The following is a 20,047-nucleotide window of genomic DNA, read 5'->3' as shown; positions in this document are numbered from 1 at the left end:
GTCGTGTGACCAGTTGTGTGCCATACCTCTGGGTTTGGACAGCTTCAGGTGGGCACTCTTCGTGGGTCAGGTCCTGGTGTGTCACCCCCCTCCACCCCGTCTCTGCTGGGGGGCCCCAAGCACTACCCACACTCAAAATAGTTAGGATTTGGAAATTCCCTGGTGGTCCAGTGGTTAGGATTCCACGCTTTCACTGCCAAGGGCCCGGGTTGGATGCCTGGTCGGGGAATTAAGATCTCGTAAGCCGAGAAGCACAGCCAAAAAAAAAGAAAAAGAAAATAGGATTCAGGGGTCTTGTGAAAGCTTTGCCAACTCCAACCTTTCTCCCACCCCTCCTGCTGTGAGTTGAGCACTGAAGTGTGGCCAGCACTGGCCTGAGCCTTATGTTGCCTTGTCTCTTTAAATGAAGTGACTTGCCCCAGGTGACTTCAATACTGAGATGGGCCCACTGTTAAATCCCCACAGTCCACAGTGGCTACTACTGGTTCTCACCGCCCCTTCCTCACTCCACACATGAGGAAAGAGCCTCAAGGAGGTGAGTGCTCCCGAAGTGGATGGCTGCTAGCTGGGGCAGGGGCGGGGGCGGGGGAAGCTGGACTCCAACCTGCCCCTGTCTGCCTGGGAAAACCTCAGTGTCCTCAGTGGACATGGGTTGTTTATCAGAAATTCAAATTTAACTGGGCATCCTGTATTTTCATTTGCTGAATCTGGCAGCCCTACTCTAGAATCTCATCTTCTAGATCATTCTGGTCCAACCTCCAATTTTGCAGATGAGGAAACAAGAGGTTAAATGCTCTTCTCACTCAGCTGTCAGTGGTAACACCAGGATTTGAACCTGGTCTTCTGACTTTAAGCCCAGGCACTTGGTAAACTATTAAAATAATCAGGCGGCCTTTTGTCTTGGTCCACTGCACTGGAGGGACCCAAGACTGTTGCTTGCAGGATGGAGAGCGTGCCTGGAGCCCCAACCAGGTGGGAGGGTTTCCTGGAGATAGAAGTGGTTTATGAAAGACCCACCATGTGCTATGCCTAGGGCTGGATGCAAAATCCAGTCTCTACTAATAGGTGATTGTATGTGTTGAGTGCTTGAATCATCATCACGTGGGTTGCCCTCATGCTCCGGGAGTAAACAGCCTGCAGGTGATTTCTATTAGAATACTGTAGGTCTCAGGCAGAAATATCAAGAGGTGAAATATGGCTGGCCTCCTCACTGGCCACCCCCCACCCCCATATACAAATGTAACAGATACAGGGGCACAGGGGCGGGTGATAACTACATAGTTTTGAGGTCTCAAAATAGGGAAGGAACCAGGATAAGAAGGTGGGTCTTGTGAGCCCAACGCCCAGGGCTCTCCTGGAAGTGGCTCTCCCCGACCAGGGTTCTGTGGAAAGCTGTAAGAAAAGGCCAAGAAAGCAGGGGCCCAAAGAAGAGGCCGGTAGTTCTCTTTCCTGCCCCTCTTGTTTCTGATGTCCCTAGGGAAGATGGAGGTGGGCCATCATTTTGCCAATTCCACGGTCAAAGCCTGAGCAGTCCTGGAGTTTCAAGGGGGCTCTTAATTTCCTTCTAGTACAAATGCTGGAGAACTGGGGCTCCCCAGATATCTGAACCCTGAATTCTAACTCAGATGCACACTAGGCTTTAGTCTAAAGCCTAAAGTCATCCTAGAGGCTGGGGTTTAAGACAGCTCAACCCTCATTTAGAATCGAATCAGTCCGCCACCACACGTGTTCTCCGTTCGCTTTGCTTTCCCATTCTGCCTCCTCCTTTTTCCTTTCGTCTCTATCATGGTGCCACGGGCCTCTGGAGCGCAGGCACCACGGCTCTAAACAGCTTCTGGGCAGGCCAGCAGAAGGTGGTGAGTCATATTGGTTTAATATAGAGTTAGTTTTTAAGTACTCCTACCCCAATACGTAAAGCATAGATTCATAAAGTGGAGTGGGTTTAATTTTTAAATTAAGGTGATGCGAATCAATAATCCAGTAAGACTCAAGTTCCCAAGTATTTCTAAAACATTCCCATAGTTTCCAAAACTATTTTTAAGGATTTCAATCCTTGGCTCTTTTCCAACAGGAGGGTGCGACTGATTCTGAAGGCACCTTGTTCTCCCCACTCATCACCATTAATGAGATAGACGTCCTTGGGATGGCCTCCATTCAGTCTGTCCTAAACCCAACCAAGGCAGACAAGCAGGGACTTGTGTGCCCGCTCTGGTACACACGTGTATGCAACTATACCTAACTGCCATTTTACAACTGCTGTTTAACCGAGTACTAAGTGCCTGGCACTGTGCAAAGCACGTCATGCTTTTAGTAGGTACCATCATCAGCTGCACTTTCAGATGAGTTTTCTGGAAGTTAAGAGGCTGGCTCAGCAGCCTCCCACGGCTCCTGAGTGGCAGAGCTGGGATTCACTCGGGCACTGGGGGGGGGCCTCAGCCCACAACCACCTGGCTGGTCTTCTTCCACCCAAGAAATTGTATGCAGTGTCATGGGAACCTCCTCTGTGAAACCCTTGCTCCACCGTGACGCTGCTCATTGATAGCACAGCTGCTGGTGCAAACAATTGTCTTCCTGGCTTCTAGAAGTGGTTTGCTTTTATCTCACAGGCCCTGTGATCATTATGGCTCTCAGGGTTGGCCACCAAAGGTGCACTGGGGCCCACCTTAGCAAGCACGTGAGACCTGCTTGTTTGCCTTCACCCAATGTTCTCACGTCTTTTCTCTTGCTGTACTCAGCTTTGTAAAAGACAGGGTATAAGATGTACTCATACTTGTCAATTACTTTTTATATTCCTCTAGTCATCAAATCACAAGTTTTCCTGCCTTGAGCTGTTGCCTTTCTCTGATTACAAAAATCACAGAACTTCAGAAAATCCCCTCACATAACTCCCAGCTTTGAATGTGGTCAACATTAGTATGTAAGCTTCCAATCACTAACTAGGCATGAAGTTTTTTCCTTTCAGTAAAATTGGATCCTAACTAGTTTCACAGCCAGCTTTTTCCCCTCCTTACCTATTGGGAACATTGTTCAACAAGCCTAGGTATTTCATCACTCCTGCGGTTGTATTACCAGAGGAGCAAGTTAGGTTTATCACCTTGAGAACCAAAATTCTCTGCTCATCACAAGATTAGCTATTTTACCTGCAGTTGTAACTTGAAAGCTAAAATGACAAATCTTTTGGTGCATACCTTGTGCTCTTCACTGTTCAAATACAGATAAAGCTTGTTTTGAGAAGGTACAGCATTTTTATTTATGCTTTGATTAGCCTTTCAGCTCTAGTTCCTTTATTGACCAAAGTTAAATGAGGCAGATTAAAGTCAAAGGTCAGGGACTTCCCTGGTGGTCCAGTGGCTAAGACTCTGCACTCCCAATGCAGGGGGCCCGGCTTGGATCCCTGGTCAGGAAACTAGATCCCTCATACCACAACTAAGAGTTCACGCCACAACTAAAGATCCACCATACAGCAACTAAGACCCGGCGCAGCCAAAATTTTTTTTTTTTTTTTTTTTTTTTGCAGTACGCAGGCCTCTCACTGCTGTGGCCTCTCCCATTGCAGAGCACAGGTTCCGGATGCACAGGCTCACTGGCCATGGCTCACGGGCCCAGCCGCTCCGCAGCACGTGGGATCCTCCCGGATCAGGGCACGAAGCCTTGTCCCCTGCATCGGCAGGCGGACTCCCAACCACTGTGCCACCAGGGAAGCCCCAAATAAAATATTTTTTAAAATAAAGTCAAAGATTAAATCACAGGTATTTCCCACCACACCAGAGCCACCTTTCCTGTGCTGGGTGCTGGAGGCAAGAACAGCAACAGGAAGTTCCTCAAGCCAGGGAGGGGGCCTAGAAGTTTCCACAGGCAGATTCCACCCATTTGCCAAACTCCCCTAGACAACAGGGTCCCTACATCAGAGTATTATCAGGTCTTCTAATCTTTCTTCCTAAGTATATTACCTAGTGAATCACTACCCCCAAATATAAGGGTACTCAATTTGTGGGTCAAGAAAGCAAATACTAGACCAGTTTCTCAGGGTATGTGGACCACTCTAATCAGAAGCATCTACGAAGCCAATCCCAGGCTCACCAAACCCCAATCTCCATTTGTAACTACTTGGGGATTCCTGCAGACCAAGACCCCAAATGATTTCAAGGGATCAAAAAGCCCTCCAAACAAAAAGCCCACCTTAAGAACTGCTGGCATACAGGCCATAGGTTAAGCATGCTGCCAAGGAAAGGCCAAGTCAGTAACCTCAATGTGAAGGTTCTAACCCCCCCTTTCCACTAGTGACAGGCAGCAGCAGTACAGGCTGGGGTAATGGCCCCGATCTGCTCTTCTCAGGGTTATTTGAAAAACTTCAGCCCTGATTAGCAGCCCTATTAGTATCCAGGAGATCTTAATAAGACTCTGAGTTTCTGAGGGCAGAAAGAATGCCCTGCCTTGTCTGCAGTAAATGACTACCCATCAATGGCTCATCAGTGCAGTGCTGTGGCATGCAAGGTCAGCTCACAAAGCACCGCCCCCCCTTCCCAAAGCCACAGGAGACAGTGGTAATGGTGGGAGTATGGTTTATTAAGCTGTGCCTTAGTACAGGCGCTGGGGCTTGCCCATGGTGCTCTTAATGTACAAAGCCCGAACGTTCTGCCAATTTTTCTTGAGCAACGACACCAGGAAGTTGACAGCTAAGTGGATGTTGTACACAAGCTCATCATCTGTCATTTTCACGTGGCCAACAGCCACTGCCAGACACAGCACCTGTCGGGAGAGGAAGGTCAAATCAGGTTGGTGGCTAGATTCAAGAGAATGTGGAGAGTGGGTCTACAAGCCAGGTGGCCCATCCCTATGACCTCCAGTGACCTAATGAGCAGTGCTCTGGCCCCAGACCAAGACCAGAGTTATTTGGAAAGCTTCAATCCTGTTAGGTGACTGTCACAAGTCCTAAGTATCCACAGAAATGCAAACCAGAGCTCCCACTTGGAGAACGTGGGTCAACTTCACCACTGTTCAACCTATGCAACCAGCTAGACCTCCTCACCTTCTTCATCTGGAACTTGATTGTGGACTTCACTTCATCAACTTTGGCCACCATGTTCTCATTGTGGGTCAGCAAGGAAGGGAACTTGCCGGCTTTATTCAGGCCTGGGCCCAGGATTCGTGGGATCTGCTTGATCAGAGACTCTGAAGCCAAAAAGGCATCATACTTCTTGGCTGGTAAAGAGGGGAAGCCGTTAGGACCTGGCCCCTGAAGACACCTCTAAACAGGGCTATGAGACAACCGCAGAAGTGGCCTCTAACCAGCACTCTACCCCTTGCCCAGCTACCGACTTTTTTTTTTGCGGTACACGGGCCTCTCACTGTTGTGGCCTATCCCGTTGCGGAGCACAGGCTCCGGACGCGCAGGCTCAGCGGCAATGGCTCACGGGCCCAGCCACTCCGCGGCATGTGGGATCCTCCCAGACCGCGGCACGAATCTGCATCGGCAGGCGGACTCTCAACCACTGCGCCACCAGGGAAGCCCAGCTACCGAGTCTTTTTAATCCTCTCCCCATTCCAGTATTATCTCCATCCTCTGGACTTTTACTGGCCTAACATTCACATGAAACCCGGTAGCAGAAGTCCAGGCTGACCCACAACCCATCTTGCAATGGAAAATGCTCACGCTAGTTAAGACTGCCTGGTTTCAAATCCTGCCTTTTTAGCTGCACAACTGGGGAACCTGTTTATCTGTAAAATGCTCCAATCACATAGCCTAAAGGTTAAAATGAAATATGGGAGCTTTAAGTAGAAATTTCAATTCAGAATGTACCAACACCTGACCTGTCAATGTGACAGTTCTCACTTGCATAGAAAAGAACCACTGCCTGGCCTTCTTCCCTTATTAAACCCAATCCTCAAAGCAAAATAGAATTTTCACGTGGCTAGAAAATACCAATCAAGTTAACCAACCACAGCAGATCCTTTCTGTCCTGACTCTACCCCATCATCACTTTAAAATCCAAGTGGCAGAAATACTCCTGTTCTACCACTCCAGTGAGAACTGCCTCCACCCTAACCCACATACTAAACCACACCATGGTGGGTGCGTGGGCGGGGAAGAACCACACCAGGCACACTCACCCAGCTTCTTGACCAGTTTCTTATTCTTGTTGAGTTTCTTCAGGGCCTCGATGTCCATGTGGGGGATGTCCACAGCCTTGGCCTCATCACAATGCTGCTGGTCCCCCAGAACACACACGGAAAACTTGGGGCGGGGAGTGGACTTAAGCCTGCATTTTGGGGGACACTATAGGTCACACCCAGCCCTGGGTCCCAAGGGCAGGTGAAGGGGTCTGGGACCGCTGCAGCACTGAGCCTTACCCAGAGCGTCCGCATTCACCAACAGCTAGTCTGGCTTCTCAAACCAGCCGGCGGGCTCAGCCAAGGCCTCCCCACGCCTCCCCTCTTGTTTTAAGACCCAGGGTGGGGGTCCGTCCAGCCACGCCTGCCCGGAGCAGGGGGTCTGCACTACCCGAGCACTTCAGTGCCTCACGTGCCTGGCCGCCTCGGGCTCAACAGGAGCCTGAAGGGAGGAGACAGGCATGGGGACACTGAGGGCTGGGTGGGATTAGAACGGTGCCAACCTGACGGTGCCCGAGAAGCGTTTGTCCTTCTGAGGGTCATAGTTCTTCAGGCTTATCTGAAGCTCCACCGTCTCCAAAAACCTTTAAAAAGCGTAACAAAGTTAACGGACCGCCCGCGGCTTCCCAAAGCAGCCCTCCGCGGAAGTCCGCGCTTACTTCCGGCGCTTGCGCTGGTTCCCGTGCAGGACTTCCCGCACCGCCTCGTAGAGTGTGTCTCGGGAGACTTTGCTGCTGCAAGAAGGAAGCAAGACGAGCACTCAGGACCAGCAAGCAGTGGACCAATCCGTTGGGGTGTCAGAAGGCTCAGGCTCGGGGATGGTCCACGGAATACTCCCCGGGAATTTCGGACGCCAAGTGGGGCAATCTGGACCAGATGCAAAACCCGGGGAGGAGGGGCCCTACTGGCGGCCGGCCTTGGCACGCGAACTCCAACGCCAGGCCTGTAGGCCGAAGCCTGGCAAAAATGCCCCACGGCAAAGCATAGGCAAGGACCCTCGATTCCGCCCGTAGTGTCTCCCTCCCCACAGGGGCGCCCGGAGGCGCGGATGAGTGCGGATAGCACTCTAAGCGCCACTAACCTCATAGTCCCTGGCGCCGTGATAACCGGAAAAGAGACCACCTCCCTTCGCGCATGCGCTCAAATACGACCTGGTTATCGCGAGAGATGCCTTGTTCCCGCGGCTTCCCCCTTGAGAGCAGTCGGGTCGCTCAGTGCCGGGGGTGGGGCGCCGCGGCAGACGCGTGTTGCACCGCTATACCTGCACAACCACCGGTGGTGGTCCCGGGCGCCCGTTGCCACCAGCAGCTGCCCCAGGCCCTTAGGGAAGAGGCTGAGCCCAGGGCGGTGAGCTGCAGTAGTCACACTCCTGGGCGCCGCCCCGTGCCGGCCGCTGAGCGCGTGCAATTCCGACATGTTTGTCCCTTAAGCCTCCATGCTTCCTCCTGACTTTAGCACCTGCTTCACTTCTCAAAAGCAGGCTTTGCTCCTGACCTGTCTCCCTCATCATCTTGTTCTAACGGGGGAGGAAGTTCTGAGGAAGTTGTGGGAAGGGAAATGTCGAGTTCTCTTCCCGGCGCCTCAGAGCCTGCGGTGGGGAGGAGCGGGTAAGGTTCTGTGATGAACTTTCACCTGATAGTGGACTCAGTAACATCTACAGGTTGTGGCTTTTTGTTTGTTTGCTTGTTTTTAAAATATTTACTTTGGCTGCGCTGGATCTTTGTTATGGCATGTTTAGTTGCAGCATGTGTGATCTTATTTGCGGCATGCGAACTCAGTTGCAGCATGCATGTGAGATCTAGTTCCCTACCCAGGGATCGAACCCGGGCCCTCTGCATTCGGAGCGCTGAGTCTTTCCCACTGGACCACCAAGGAAGTCCCCAGGTTAAGTGTTTACTATGAACAAGGTGCCTAGCTAAGTGCTGTGGGAATATAGTTGTAGAACACACAAGCCCACAGTATTGCACACCCTTTCTGCTTTTCCTGTCCAATAAGCCTCATCCTGTTCTCTGCTCACAGTAATCCCAGGAGCCCTTCAGATCCCTCCTCAAAAGTCATCATCTGCCCAAAAGTCTTCCCCAACTCCAGGCTGAGTCACTCTCACCCTCAAGCCCCCTTCCCCAGTGCAGGATGCACAGCCCACATACTCAACAGACAGCTCTGATAGGGCTGGGGTGGGTGGTATCATACATGATCTGGCCCACAGAACTCTACCACCTTCCCCGCACCAAACATTTCCCTTGGAAAAAGATGCCCCTGTCACTGAGCAGGGTAGGGGTGGCGTGGTATGTGTTAGTTTTCAGCAAACACCCAGAGTTAGTAGGAAGGCAGGCACTGCTTCTAATAAGACATTACTGAACTTTCTGCTTTTTATGAAATACCACTGATAAATTATTATTCAAGTCAGAAACAACACAGGATCATAACATACACTTGCACACAAGAGATTTGTGCTAGCTTTGACCCTATTGAGGCCTATCTTAATTCCTATTTTATTTATTATTATTATATTTTGGCCACATCTCACGGCATGCGGAGCTCCCCCAACCAGGGATCCAACCCTCGTCCCCTGCAATGGAAGTGAGGAGTCTTAACTGCTGGACCTATCTTAAAGTGTCTGTCCCCACAGCCTGAGGTAGAAATGACAAGGAGGCAGCCCAGGCTCAGCAGCTCTTGGTAATACAACTCACCCAGCCCCTTAGCCCCAGACCCTTCCTGCTGACTGGGTGGCCCAGATGGCTTCTCTGCAGCCTGGAGCAGGGAGACAGTTGACCCCTGGGATGGCCAGGCTCAGCCCTGACCCCCAGGCAAGGGGCAGGGTGAGGTGCTCAGGGCAGAAGTGTCCTTCGGGAATCTGACGAGGGAGGTCCGGGAGGGTGGTCCCTTGGTGGATGGTCAGGGGGCCAGATGTCTCAGGGCAGCCTGCAGGGACTTCCTCAGGAAAGTGGTATTGAGCTCCAGAACTGCCACCAGGCCCAGCCTCTGGGGCTCACTGATCTGGAGAGAAGGAAGAATCATGTCTGGACTCTAGCAGCTGATCCCTCCCCTCTCCCCTCTGCCCCTGGGCTCTGTTTAGTTAGAAGAGAGAAATCCAGGACACAAGGACAGTAGGAGGAGATGACTCCCTGAGCAATCTATCCTTATTATCTCACCATGGTTAAGCAAGGTGTTTGGATTCAGGTAGACCTGGGGTCAAACACTAACTGCACAACGTACTATGTCAGCCATATTAAGAATAGTTGACAATTATTAGGTGCTTACTATGTGGCAGCACTTTATATGCATGACTTCATTTAATCCTCACAATCCTCCCATTTTACAGATGAGGAAACTGAGGTTCAGAGACACTCCACTGTGGCTGCCACATTCCTTCTGGGCCACTCTTTCTTCCCTGACCTGTTGCTGCAACCTCTGACCCATCTCTGCCCTGTACCTTCACTCTCCAATCCCCATTCCTTGCCAAGGCCAGAGGTTTCTTTATAGAATACAAGTCTAATCAGGTCACTCCAGCTGAAGGCCCTGAGATAACCTCTGATGCCTCATATTGCAGGTCCTTCCAGGATCTACAGAGGGTCTTCAGAGGATCCAGGAGCTTCCTGAAATTGTGCATAAGATGTGTATTCATATTTCCATTTTTCTGGGAGGATGTATGCCTTTCACCAAATCATCAAATAGGCCTGTGATCCCAAGAAAAGGGTTAAGAGCCAAGAGAAGACCTGGTCTTCAAGATAAAGTCCAAGCTCCTCACCATAACCTACAGGGCCCTCCATTAGATGCTACCATGACTTGGCAATGTGACCTTGGGCAAATTACTTTAACCTGCGTCTCAATTTCCTCACCTATAAAATGGAGCTAATAATAGTATCTTCTCATAGGACTAACACCTGGAATAAACTAGTGAGTTAACATATGCAAAGGGCTTAGAACGATGCCTGGAACATCTCAGGGGCTACAAGTATCAGCTCTCAGTATTTTAGCTCTCTAACTTCATGCCCTACAGCCATCTACTCTTGGGATTTTAGGCCTCAGCTACAATGATGTACCTGCAGATCCCCTGGGATACTGAGTGCTTACACCGTTTCTTTTGCCTGGAATGCCCTTTCCTTCATCTCCGCCCTTGACTACTACTCACCCTTTAAGAGTCTGGAAGCCTGTCCCAACTCCCAACCACAAACAAGGTTTAGTTGCCCCCTTTTCCTCTGTCATCAAATGCCCTGTGCATACCTTTCACCTGGCTCCTACCAGATATTACAATGAGCCATTTATCATCTCTCTCCCCTCTCACTAACTGGGGGAGAGGGTCAAGTCCAGGACAGAAACTGTGATATGGTCACTGTTGATTCCCTAATGCCCCAGATAGCATCTGGCCCACAGCAGTGCTGGCTGGATGAATGAACTCCTAAGCAGTCTCACTCCCCTGTCTTGGGCTTGAACTTGTGGTTTCCCAGGCTAACACTCAGGGTTTTCTCCCTGGCAACCATATACCCTCGTGGCAGGCTCAGAGCAGCAGGAGCAGCCCTCATGACCCTACCGATACTCACATTGGCCTGATACTTGGTTATCACTGTCAGCATGAGCTTGGCATAGGCCATGGACGTGGTGGCTGCTGGCCCCTCTTTACAGAGTTTCTCCATCAACACACTGAACTTCTCAGAGGGCATCTCCACCTGCACACGTTAGGAGATCGGACAGTAGCACAAGAAAGGGCCCTGGATTCAACTCCCAACTCCATCACTTCCTAACCAGGTGACCCTGTGCAGGTCACTTAACTGAGACTCAGTTTCCACATCTATAAAATGGGGCTCATGATGTCAAACTCTGAAGACTGTGAAAAGGATTAAATGAGATTATGCACAGAAAGCCTAGCACACAGGTCTCAGAAAATGGTGGCCACTGTTGCACAGGCTCAGATTAGGAGATGGGGGACAAGGGTCCCTCTCCTGGCTTAGTGGTTGAAGATATAAAGGAGTGAGGTCCCAATGGGGCACTGGCAGTATAATAACAATAGATCTTCCTAGTCACAATTTAATAAACACTTATTATGCATTAGGTACCATTCTGAGCACGTTACACCAATTATACCATTGAAACCTCACCCCAGTTTTATGTGGTAGGTGCTATCATCACTCCCCTTTTGCAGATGAGGAAACTGAGGCATAAAGAGGTTAAGTCAACTACCTACGTTATAAACCAATGAGGCAGAATTTTAGGTACTGATATATGGAAAAACTGCTTAAACGTACCGTTAGATGAAAAAAGCAAAGTGCAGAGCCTGAGCTTGGTGTGTTACCATCTATGTAGAAGGCAGGGGAAAAGTAAATTTCACCATGTGTCCTTGTATATAGACAGCATCTCTGGGAGGGTTCCCCTGCCACTAGTAACACTGATTAGCCCTGCAGAGGGGAATCTGGGTGGCTGGGGGAAATTTTTTCACTATATCCTTTTAAGCTTTCAAAATTATGAACATATGAATCTATTACCTATTCAAAAATAAATTAGGCACTGTCCCTTGGCAGTCCAGTGGTTAGGACTCCGCGCTTCCACTTCAGGGGGCACGGGTTCAATCCCTGGTCGGGGAACTAGGGTCCCGCATGCCACGCAGTGCGGCCAAAAAATAAATGAATTAAATTAAAAAATAAATTAAATTTACACACACACACATCAAAAAGTCCCTCCCCAAGGCCACACAGCTACTAAGAGGCAGAGCTGGGATTCACCGTGCAGTCAGCTCTCTGCTACCGGCCTTTCAAGCCCCTGGACCCTCCCACTGTCACGGGCACCCTGCCAGAGGGCAGTCATCCTGCTTGCCCCTCCATCACTGAAGGGGTCAGACACCCAGGAGCCGCACACCCAGCCACAGCACTGCAGCGCTTCTTTGTCCACTCTTCCCCAAGGCAGCCTGCTCACCTGCCGCTCCAGGAGTGACTGCAACACCAAGAAAGTCTCTTCCTTCCAGGGCAGCTCCAAGATCTGTCTGCAAGGCACAGGCCCCAGTGAGGAAAGCTCAGCCTCCCACCTGAGGCTGAGTATCTACTGCTCCTACCCCAAGGCAGGGCAAGGCCCTGGGGACAGCCAAGATCTCCAGCCAACAGAGGAAGCAGTCAGAGCCCCCTGATGCTGGAGGCCATCTAGCAGCCACTGCTGCAGAGCCCATACTCAGTGCTGGGAAGGCCACAGCCCAAGACCCCCGGGACCTGACATGAAGGATTTGGCAGTGAGAGGTACAAAGGTCCCCTGGAAAATAACCAGGAATCGATAGTGCCTCCTGAGTTCGAAAGCGGAGGACAACCCAGGGAAGAGGAGGATGATGATGGGTGAGATGACACACAGGAGGCTTCCTAGAGAAGGCGAGACCTCCCTGCGGAGCCCAGCCCACGGTGAGGTCCACTCCAGCTGCACCTACTGTCCTCAGCTTGTTTGGAAAAGCAGGATGTCACATGGAAATGGTGCGGCTTCTTGGGTGCACAGACTTGGGTTTGATCCCAGGCTTTCGCACTTGCTGGCTGTGTGACCTTTGGCCACCTCCCTCAACCTCTCTGAGCTACAGTTTTTCCATCTCTAAGGCGGCCGCAGCACTTTCCTCACAGGATTGCATGAAGACTAACGAAGTAATAAATCTAAAGCACAGAGAAACTGCTCAATAACTGGTGGCTGGTAGTATTTTTGCGACTGTTCCTTCTCATATTATACTTAGCATTTCATATTTCACGTTAGTGTCCAATGAGATCTCACCTACTCATTATTTCTACATGTCTGTATCTTGACTCCCCAATTTTGATACCCAAATTTAACACCAATTTAATAACAATATTTGAGCACTCACTAGGTGCCAAATACTGTGCCGAGGCCATTATATGCATTATCACATTTACTATCTAGAAAAACTCTACCGAGTTCATACATGGAAACAGAGGCTCAGAGAGATGGAATAACCTGTTTAAAACTCACACATTTAAATAAAAGTGAAGGTTGAGATCTGCAACCATGTCTGTCTGACTCCAGAGCCAGTGCTCTGAACCACTACGCCATGTTCCAACTACGCCAAGAACTCAAGAGCAGGAGCACCAGCCTCTTCCCATTCCCGGGGGCACCTGGCACAGAAGACTGAAACCCTGGGCTTGGGAAGGCGCATGGGATGGCAGCTTACAGGGGCCCACAGGTGGGAAGGCACAAGCCAGGCTCAGGACAGTGAGAGGGGGCATCGGCTGTGCCACTGCCTGTATTTCAGGCACAGGGCCTGGTACCCAGCCGGCTCCAAATCCAGAATGCCAAGAACAGGTTTAGCCAGAGGGAGGAGGTGCGGGTGGGGCCAGCGTGGAGCTTGTACACTCACCCCAGCATTAGAGCCTGCATGTCCGGCTCCAGGGCCTCGTCCTTCGTAAGGCAACACAGTAACTCTGTTTGAGCTGGACCTGGGTGGGTGACAGCAGAGGGGAAAAGCCTGGGAGAAGCTGGCAGGAGAGAATGGGGCTAGCAGGGAACAAAATGCCTAGCCCTTTACAGGTGGCATCGTCAGGGAAGCAACAGGTATCTTCATTTATTGAAAACTCAGCTCCTGCCAGGGCCACCCGGGGGGTGAAGGGTGCTGGGAACAGACAGGGCAGAGCTACCAGGCCTGGGGCCCATTCCAGAATTACCTGTTCCTGGGGCTTGGAGCACAGGGCCAAGGAGGGCTCTGCAGACGGCATAGGTGTACTTAGTACAGAAGGAGGTCAGGGCAGTTGTGAGCAAGCGGGAGGCTGAGGAAGTCAGGGAGAGAATCTACAGCCAACGGGGAGGAAAATATTCATTTCTTTCTTCTTCCTTCCTATCAGTGTTTATTGAACACGTATTTCAGAGGCTCACACATTACAGTACAGAGAAAAAAGAAGTTCTTTTATCTAGGACTCACATGGATCCACTCATTGGAAAGGACACATAGCTCCCTTCCCCAGCTCCCAAATCCCTGATCCCAAACCCCAAATCCCTTCCACTTCTGTGAGGATCTGGGGCCCAAGAAGGAGGAGTTAGATGCCAGGTGGGTAGATGGCCTAGGGGGCCATGCTCTTCCCTTGCCCCAGGCTCCCCAGACAAGCAGATGCATGCAAGGCTGGGAACCCCTCTCCCACCCTGCTGAGGGTTCAGACTCTCTCCCTCACTGTCCCTGGCGCTCCATGTGTGTCCCAGTGCACCTACCCGTCCAAGGAAGAGGCTCCTGGTCAGCACAGTAGCATTGCTGAGGCTGAGATCTGGTGAAAGGGCCAGCAGCCAGGTGCAGAGCTGCAGGAGACCTGTGTCCGAGAGCTGAGGGAGCTGCAGCTGGGCACACACCAGGTCCACCTGCCAAGGAGGAGGGAGGACACCGGGACACTCAGCCTGTCTCTGCTGGGCTGTCTCAATCCAACCGGGCAGCAGAAGGAGCGAGGCCAGGACACTCCAGGGTAAGGTAAGGTGGGGAGAGTTGCCCTACAAGGAGGAACCAAGGGCTAAAAGAAACCTCTGAGGGTCACCCCTGCCCCGAGACCAAAAAACCCAACAAAATCCCCTCCCCAAATTCCTGCATGAGGCAGGGAAACACAAACTTAAATGGAGAGAGGGACCGTGTCCTCAGGGCCAGGCAGTTTTTCTGGACTCACCTGACCAGGACTGCATTCGTGGAGAAGCTGCAGCTCAACTGGTGGGGTGCCCTCCAGCCCTTCCACCCCCTGGGAAGGCAAATCCCATGTTAGGACCTGCAGAGCCCTCAGTGACAAGTCACTGAGGCCACCCCTTCAATTGGCAGAGTGGATGGCTAAGGACCCCAGAAGGTGCTACTAGAGGAGAGGAACTTGCCTGGAGTTAAAACCTGTCTCAGGTTAGACAACATACTTGGACCAAGAAAAGCCTTTGCAGGGACTGTGCTCAGACCTTCATTCCAACCCCCTGACCCAAACGGCCTGTTCCTCACTGCACTGGGGCTTCCCTGGGCACAGCTGGGGTCCAGGCAGGGGGCGGAAGAAGGGTTATGGGTAGCATAGTAGGGCCAGTCACCTTCCCGAGGGTCTTGAGCAACTGCTGCAGCCTGGGAACTTGTTCCTGCAGAGGAGAGCCCAGTCACTGCCATGTCCCCACCCACGCAGCATGGCCCCCAACCCAGACCCAGCCCCCTCTCTGAGCAGGCCCCAGGTCAGTGGGCGCTAGCGGGCAAAGATGATTCAAGAGAGCCAGAACATGAAGCATAAACCTTGCAAAGTGCTTAAAGAACTCAAACTAGACAAGACCTATGTAAACCCAACTGAACAGACTTGTCTTCTCTGCATCCATCCTAATGGGGGCAGACCCAGGCCTTGGGCTGGGAGGACAGGCTGGACATGCTGGTATGATTCCCCCATTCCCATAAGATGGGTGGCAGGGGTAGCTCCAGAGCCTTTCCTCTTCCGTGGTACCCTTAACCTCACACTACTGATCATTAGGTCGAGGGCTCCCACCTCCAGTAACTCCCGTCCCCACCCCCTCCTCAGAATCTGTGGAGCAGAAACTACATTCCCTCAACCCCACCTCCTTCCCCTTGCTCCACGGACTACAGTCATCCCAAGTGGGACACAGTATCCCAACGGGCTTTTGCCCTGTGTAAACCCCCCATTCCTGAAGAATCACTCGAAAGCAGCCTCCTCACCCTAGTACCTGGATAGCTCTGGGCAACTCCAAACTCTCAGGTAGGCCCTTAGCATCCTTTAGACTCTGACCAGCCTCACTGGGCTTAGCCCCCAAAACAGGCTGGTTCTTAATGGATGATGCACCTCCTCCACTGGCCAGGGACTCCAAAGATTCACGTTCAGGTCTGTTTTCCTCATGACTTTCTTCTTCTTCCTTTTCCAAACACCGGAGCCTTTTGGGGGCCCTCTCCCCCTCAGGACTGGCAGGCTCTTCCTCCGGTTCCTTTCTGCGCTTCCCAGGCCGCTGGGAGTCCTTGTCCTCCTGTTCTTTCCCTTCAGGATCTGGAGCCTGGGGCAACTTCAACTTCCTGCCCCCTTGGCCCAGCTGCCTACACAGGCCTCGGAGCTGTCTCTGGCACCTTTTAGACAGTGGGGACACTCCCTCAATGGAGACCCCAACACCTAGATCCCTTCGCAGAAATTCCCCAAGGGTCCGGAGCCAGGGATCAGGGTCGGGGCTTGGATCCTGCTGCACAATCTGCAGCACAGGGTGGAGACTGCTTTCAGGCAGCGACGGCCAAACAGCCATCAGTAGGGACATCAGGTTCCTCTGGCATAACGGGGGCAATCGCAGCAGCAGTGGTTTCCTGGGTAGCAGAGGGAGAACAAGCAGTTAAGAGTGTCTTGCTGAAAGGAACATATAGGGCAGACTGGGTAGAGCTAGAGGCTAGATGGCACCAGACAGATGGGGGCGCTGGTGGGCAGTACCTGCGAGTCAGTATGGATGGAGGAGGGAACAGCATGGAAGTCATTCAACAAGTGAGCATCTATTCTACACTACACTAGGCCCTGCTCTTCGACATCTCCTATTTCAGCTCAAAAATTCACGTTGAAACCTACCCTATAATAGATCCATGCTTGTTTTATGTAAAAAAGAAAAAGAAGCCCTTTCCCAAACTTTACGTAAAAATAATACTCCAGAATACTGAGCAATGCTTAGCCTGCAGCCCTGTGCTCCCCTTGGCAGTCCCCTGGAACTCACAGGGTCACATCTGTCCAGCTCTGATGTTCCTTTCACTGAACTGAGTTCCTGAGAGGCAGAAGCAGTGTCTCTTTCCTCTGTGTCCCAGTACCCAGCACAACACCAGCCTAAAGCAGGCACTTGGTGTACATTTACTGACTGAATTAAATCTCTGAGAATAAGTGTTCACAGATCAGCAAGACTGCTGTGGACAGAGCAAAGCAGCCATCTGTAACGTGACAAAGGCACGAATGCAGATGCTATGTGACCTGAGGCTTGCTGGAGTGGCAAGCAGGTCATTAATGCATCTAGCCCACCACCCATCACGCCTCTGCACCTCTGTATACATGACTTTGCGGGGCTGTTAGTCATCACACACAGAGGCACTTGGGATATATGAGAGAGGAACAAAACCTTTCATTTTTTTGTGGAGAAAAAACACTAAATGAGAGAGAAAACTAGAGTAAAAGTTAAAAAGATTGTCAATTTGTGGTGGAGGATACTGGGAGTAGAGAAGTGGGGAAGAGCCTACTCCAAGGACTTTTACCTTTTTTGTGCATGGACTCCCTTATCAGAATAAGAGGGTTAAATGCATAAAATACATAGGATTACAAAAGAAAACAATTATACTGCAGTACAGTTCTATCCAGGGACTGCAGGTTAAGTTCCATTCCCCTTACTCTGTCCAGAAAGGGCCAGACCATTGCGTAAACATTTCTAGAGCGTCCAATTTGCAGATTCAGAAAATTCTCGACCATTCTCTTGAAAGAAATTCAAGATGGAGTGTGGGAAGAAAATAATAGAACTTCTATTTCTATTTATCTAAAACATAAAAAATTAAGTATTACAAATATTTAAAATATGGATTGGCCCTCCATATTCCAGTGTCCAGCCCAATTCTTAGGGAGGGAATTCAAGGAGAGTGGGAGGCCTGCTCTTCAGCCCCCTAGAGGCTGAAGGTGGCACCTCACTCCGTTACTTTCTGTATTTTACTTAACTAGATAGTTAAGTGCATCTATGGACGCTGTATTATCTTTCTTAACAAAACGAACCCTCACAAAATGGACACATGGCTTACAAGGATGTCAGAAAAGAAACTGACTACCAGTAAGGGAAGCACAACCTAATTTAAAAATGGCAGAGCTGACACTTCTGCTCCTAGCCACATGAAGAGGGGGGAAAAAGTTCAAAGTCACCCAAAAGACTAGAAATTATCAAGAACACCATCCTTAAGGTAAGAGATCTTGCCCTAAACTGTGTATTATGCTTTGAAAAATTGATAATATAAACCCAGCATGATCCGATGTTTATTGTCATTTACCATGTTTTAAATTTCTGTTTATGGGGACTTCCCTGGTGGCGCAGTGGTAAGGAGTCCGCCTGCCAATGCAGGGGACACGGGTTCCATTCCTGGTCGAGGAAGATCCCACATGCCGCAGAGCAACTAAGCCCATGTGTCACAACTCCTGAGCCTGCATGCCACAACTAATGAAGCCTGCGCGCCTAGAGCCCGTGCTCCGCAACGAGAAGCCACCGCCGCGCACTGCAATGAAGAGTAGCCCCTGCTCTCCGCAACTAGAGAAAGCCCGCGTGCAGCAACGAAGACCCAACACAGCCATAAATAAATAAATATAAATAAAAATTTTAAAAATTTCTATTTATGTATACTTGACAATGTACGTATTTTAATACACGTGTACTCTTGATCTATACTGGAGGTAAGAGATGGAAGTGTGTGATTAAAATTAATTAGAATCCACTGACATAATTATTCATTTACACCCAACCGAGGGCAGGTGTCTTCCGTCTAGGTAGGCAGCACTGCACCCAGTACCTACGCCATGAGGGTCTGCCGGAGGCCCCTCCTCACAGGGCGCGCGGAGGGACACGCTCTCGGGGCAAGTATTTCACCTCTCTGTGCCTCGATCTTCTCATATAGAGAAGTGGGTAGCGCCAGCCCCTGCCTCACACCACCGTGGAGGATGACGGGCAGCACCCCGAGCTACGCCAGCGGCCGCCGCGACCAGCAGGGCAGGAGGAACGCGGGCGGACGACTTACAGCACCAGGCGACAGTCCGGGCCCTCCACGACTGGCTCCTCCCGGCACAGCGCCTCGAAGACGCGGTCCCAGCCGAAGGGCTCCCCGCCGCGGCCGCTCAGAGCCCGCAGCAACCCCAAGCCGCGCCGCGCCCCGTCGGGCCCCGCCTGCAGCGCCTGCAGCAGGAGGCGGGCGGGGGCCTCTAGGTGCGCCCAGGGCGCCGGCTCCGCGCCCTCAGCCTGAGCGGGTGCCGCCTCCGGGTCCTCCATGCCCGGGGCCAGGGAGCCGCGCCCTGGTTTCGGGTCTCAGCTCCGGGGCCTGGGGAAAGGGAAGCGGACGACAGCGCCGGCCCTGACGCTGAGGCCGGCCCCTTCCCGCGCGCGCCACATTCCCTCCTCAGCGTTCGGGGAGGCTCTCGGACTCGCACCCGGCCAGCGCGCGAGACGATCTGTCAGAAAGGAAAGGAACGGGGAAGTGCGGCCGGGGCTGGGCGCAAGGGCACGCCGGAAGGGGCATGGAGGATAGGAGTAGGGAGGTGGGGCGAAAGCCGAGTGCAGATCTACTGACGAGGCGGGACCAGAGTGGGGGCGGTGCCACAAGGAAATAGGTTAGTGGGCGGGGTCATGCAAGAGATAGAGTGGGGCGGGTCTTGATGGAGGAGCGCGTCCTCTGCGGCTGACCCTAACCTCCCTTCCTCCAGCAATCGCTGAAGTAAGTGAGGGGGCGGGCGTACAGAATGGATATCAGGGATCCTGCTGGTTGTACTTCAGGATCCAAGCATCATTTAATTTTAGCTGACGCCCATGTTGCTTATAGATCATGGACTTTGCCATAGGATTTGATCATAATTTACCATAACGTCACCTCTTCCACAGGCCATCAACTGCCATCATTCGGGTTTCAGTCCTCTCCAGAAACGTTTGATCTACTAATATACCCAAGAATGGAGTCGCAGTAAAACCTAATGCCATCTATATGGCCAAAGGCATTCCTGTAAACTTCCTCCCTAAGATCAAGAAGTGGCCTTGCTCTGGTGGTTTATAAGGGACCAAGAGTGCCTCCACCTCCCAGGGTTTTGGTTTAAGGAAATCTGCTGGAGGAGGCAGGCTTCCAGCGAAGGGAGGGACCATAGCAGAGGATAGGAGTAAAGGCAGAGGGGAGAAGAGCCCCACAGCACCCCATAAACCCTCCTTTGGGTGTCAGCTTGTATTTCCATCCTCCCAGCTTCTGCTGCCATGCACACATCCACTCAATCAATAAATC

At 51.5% G+C, this 20,047-nt stretch overlaps 2 protein-coding genes across 8 annotated transcripts; both read right to left on the bottom strand.

Annotated features, from left to right (window-relative positions):
* Positions 1–4,545: 4,545 nt before the first annotated feature.
* On the bottom strand, positions 4,546–7,261 carry RPL10A (ribosomal protein L10a). 2 transcript variants are annotated; one of them, XM_081245302.1, is made up of 6 exons: positions 7,193–7,261; positions 6,771–6,845; positions 6,615–6,695; positions 6,112–6,260; positions 5,030–5,202; positions 4,546–4,749 (listed from the first exon to the last, which is right to left on the bottom strand). In XM_081245302.1, exons 1-6 carry the CDS (start codon positions 7,195–7,197, stop codon positions 4,579–4,581), a joined length of 654 nt encoding a protein of 217 aa, XP_081101428.1. In that variant the 5' UTR covers positions 7,198–7,261; the 3' UTR covers positions 4,546–4,578. The 2 variants fall into 2 exon arrangements, with proteins under 2 accessions (XP_081101428.1, XP_081101429.1); XM_081245303.1 differs by lacking the exons at positions 6,615–6,695; positions 6,771–6,845; positions 7,193–7,261 and adding an exon at positions 6,352–6,582.
* Positions 7,262–7,416: 155 nt separating this feature from the next.
* Positions 7,417–19,292, bottom strand: FANCE (FA complementation group E). Of its 6 annotated transcripts, XR_014016786.1 has the most exons (11): positions 18,806–19,292; positions 15,754–16,372; positions 15,121–15,165; positions 14,727–14,795; positions 14,287–14,430; positions 13,749–13,872; positions 13,445–13,523; positions 12,019–12,085; positions 10,653–10,778; positions 8,802–9,108; positions 7,417–7,699 (listed from the first exon to the last, which is right to left on the bottom strand). XR_014016786.1 is itself a non-coding variant. In XM_081245298.1 (10 exons), exons 1-10 carry the CDS (start codon positions 19,051–19,053, stop codon positions 9,007–9,009), a joined length of 1,623 nt encoding a protein of 540 aa, XP_081101424.1. In that variant the 5' UTR covers positions 19,054–19,292; the 3' UTR covers positions 7,417–9,006. The 6 variants fall into 6 exon arrangements, 4 of the variants coding, with proteins under 4 accessions (XP_081101424.1, XP_081101427.1, XP_081101425.1 ...); XR_014016787.1 differs by having other exon boundaries at positions 7,417–9,108; positions 12,019–12,081; XM_081245298.1 differs by having other exon boundaries at positions 7,417–9,108.
* Between the last annotated feature and the right edge of the window lie 755 nt (positions 19,293–20,047).

The sequence above is a fragment of the Mesoplodon bidens genome, assembly GCF_964165515.1.
Source record: "Mesoplodon bidens genome assembly, chromosome: 10".
NCBI lineage: Eukaryota > Metazoa > Chordata > Mammalia > Artiodactyla > Ziphiidae > Mesoplodon > Mesoplodon bidens.
The sequence above is the reverse complement of the archived record's forward strand: the minus strand, read 5'-3'. Positions and strand labels throughout refer to the sequence as shown.

What these genes read in the sequence shown, in the direction of transcription:
- RPL10A (XM_081245302.1), bottom strand. An exon ending in GAAACTGGTCAAGAAGCTGG is followed by an intron (nt 5,203 to 6,111) that starts GTGAGTGTGCCT and finishes CCTCTTTACCAG; the next exon opens with CCAAGAAGTATGATGCCTTT. An exon ending in TCAAGTTCCAGATGAAGAAG is followed by an intron (nt 4,750 to 5,029) that starts GTGAGGAGGTCT and finishes CTCTCCCGACAG; the next exon opens with GTGCTGTGTCTGGCAGTGGC.
- FANCE (XM_081245298.1), bottom strand. Translation starts at nt 19,053, where the DNA reads ATGGAGGACCCGGAGGCGGCACCCGCTCAGGCTGAGGGCGCGGAGCCG. An exon ending in TGCTCAAGACCCTCGGGAAG is followed by an intron (nt 14,796 to 15,120) that starts GTGACTGGCCCT and finishes TTGCCTTCCCAG; the next exon opens with GGGGTGGAAGGGCTGGAGGG. An exon ending in ATGCAGGCTCTAATGCTGGG is followed by an intron (nt 12,086 to 13,444) that starts GTGAGTGTACAA and finishes TGTGCCTTGCAG; the next exon opens with ACAGATCTTGGAGCTGCCCT.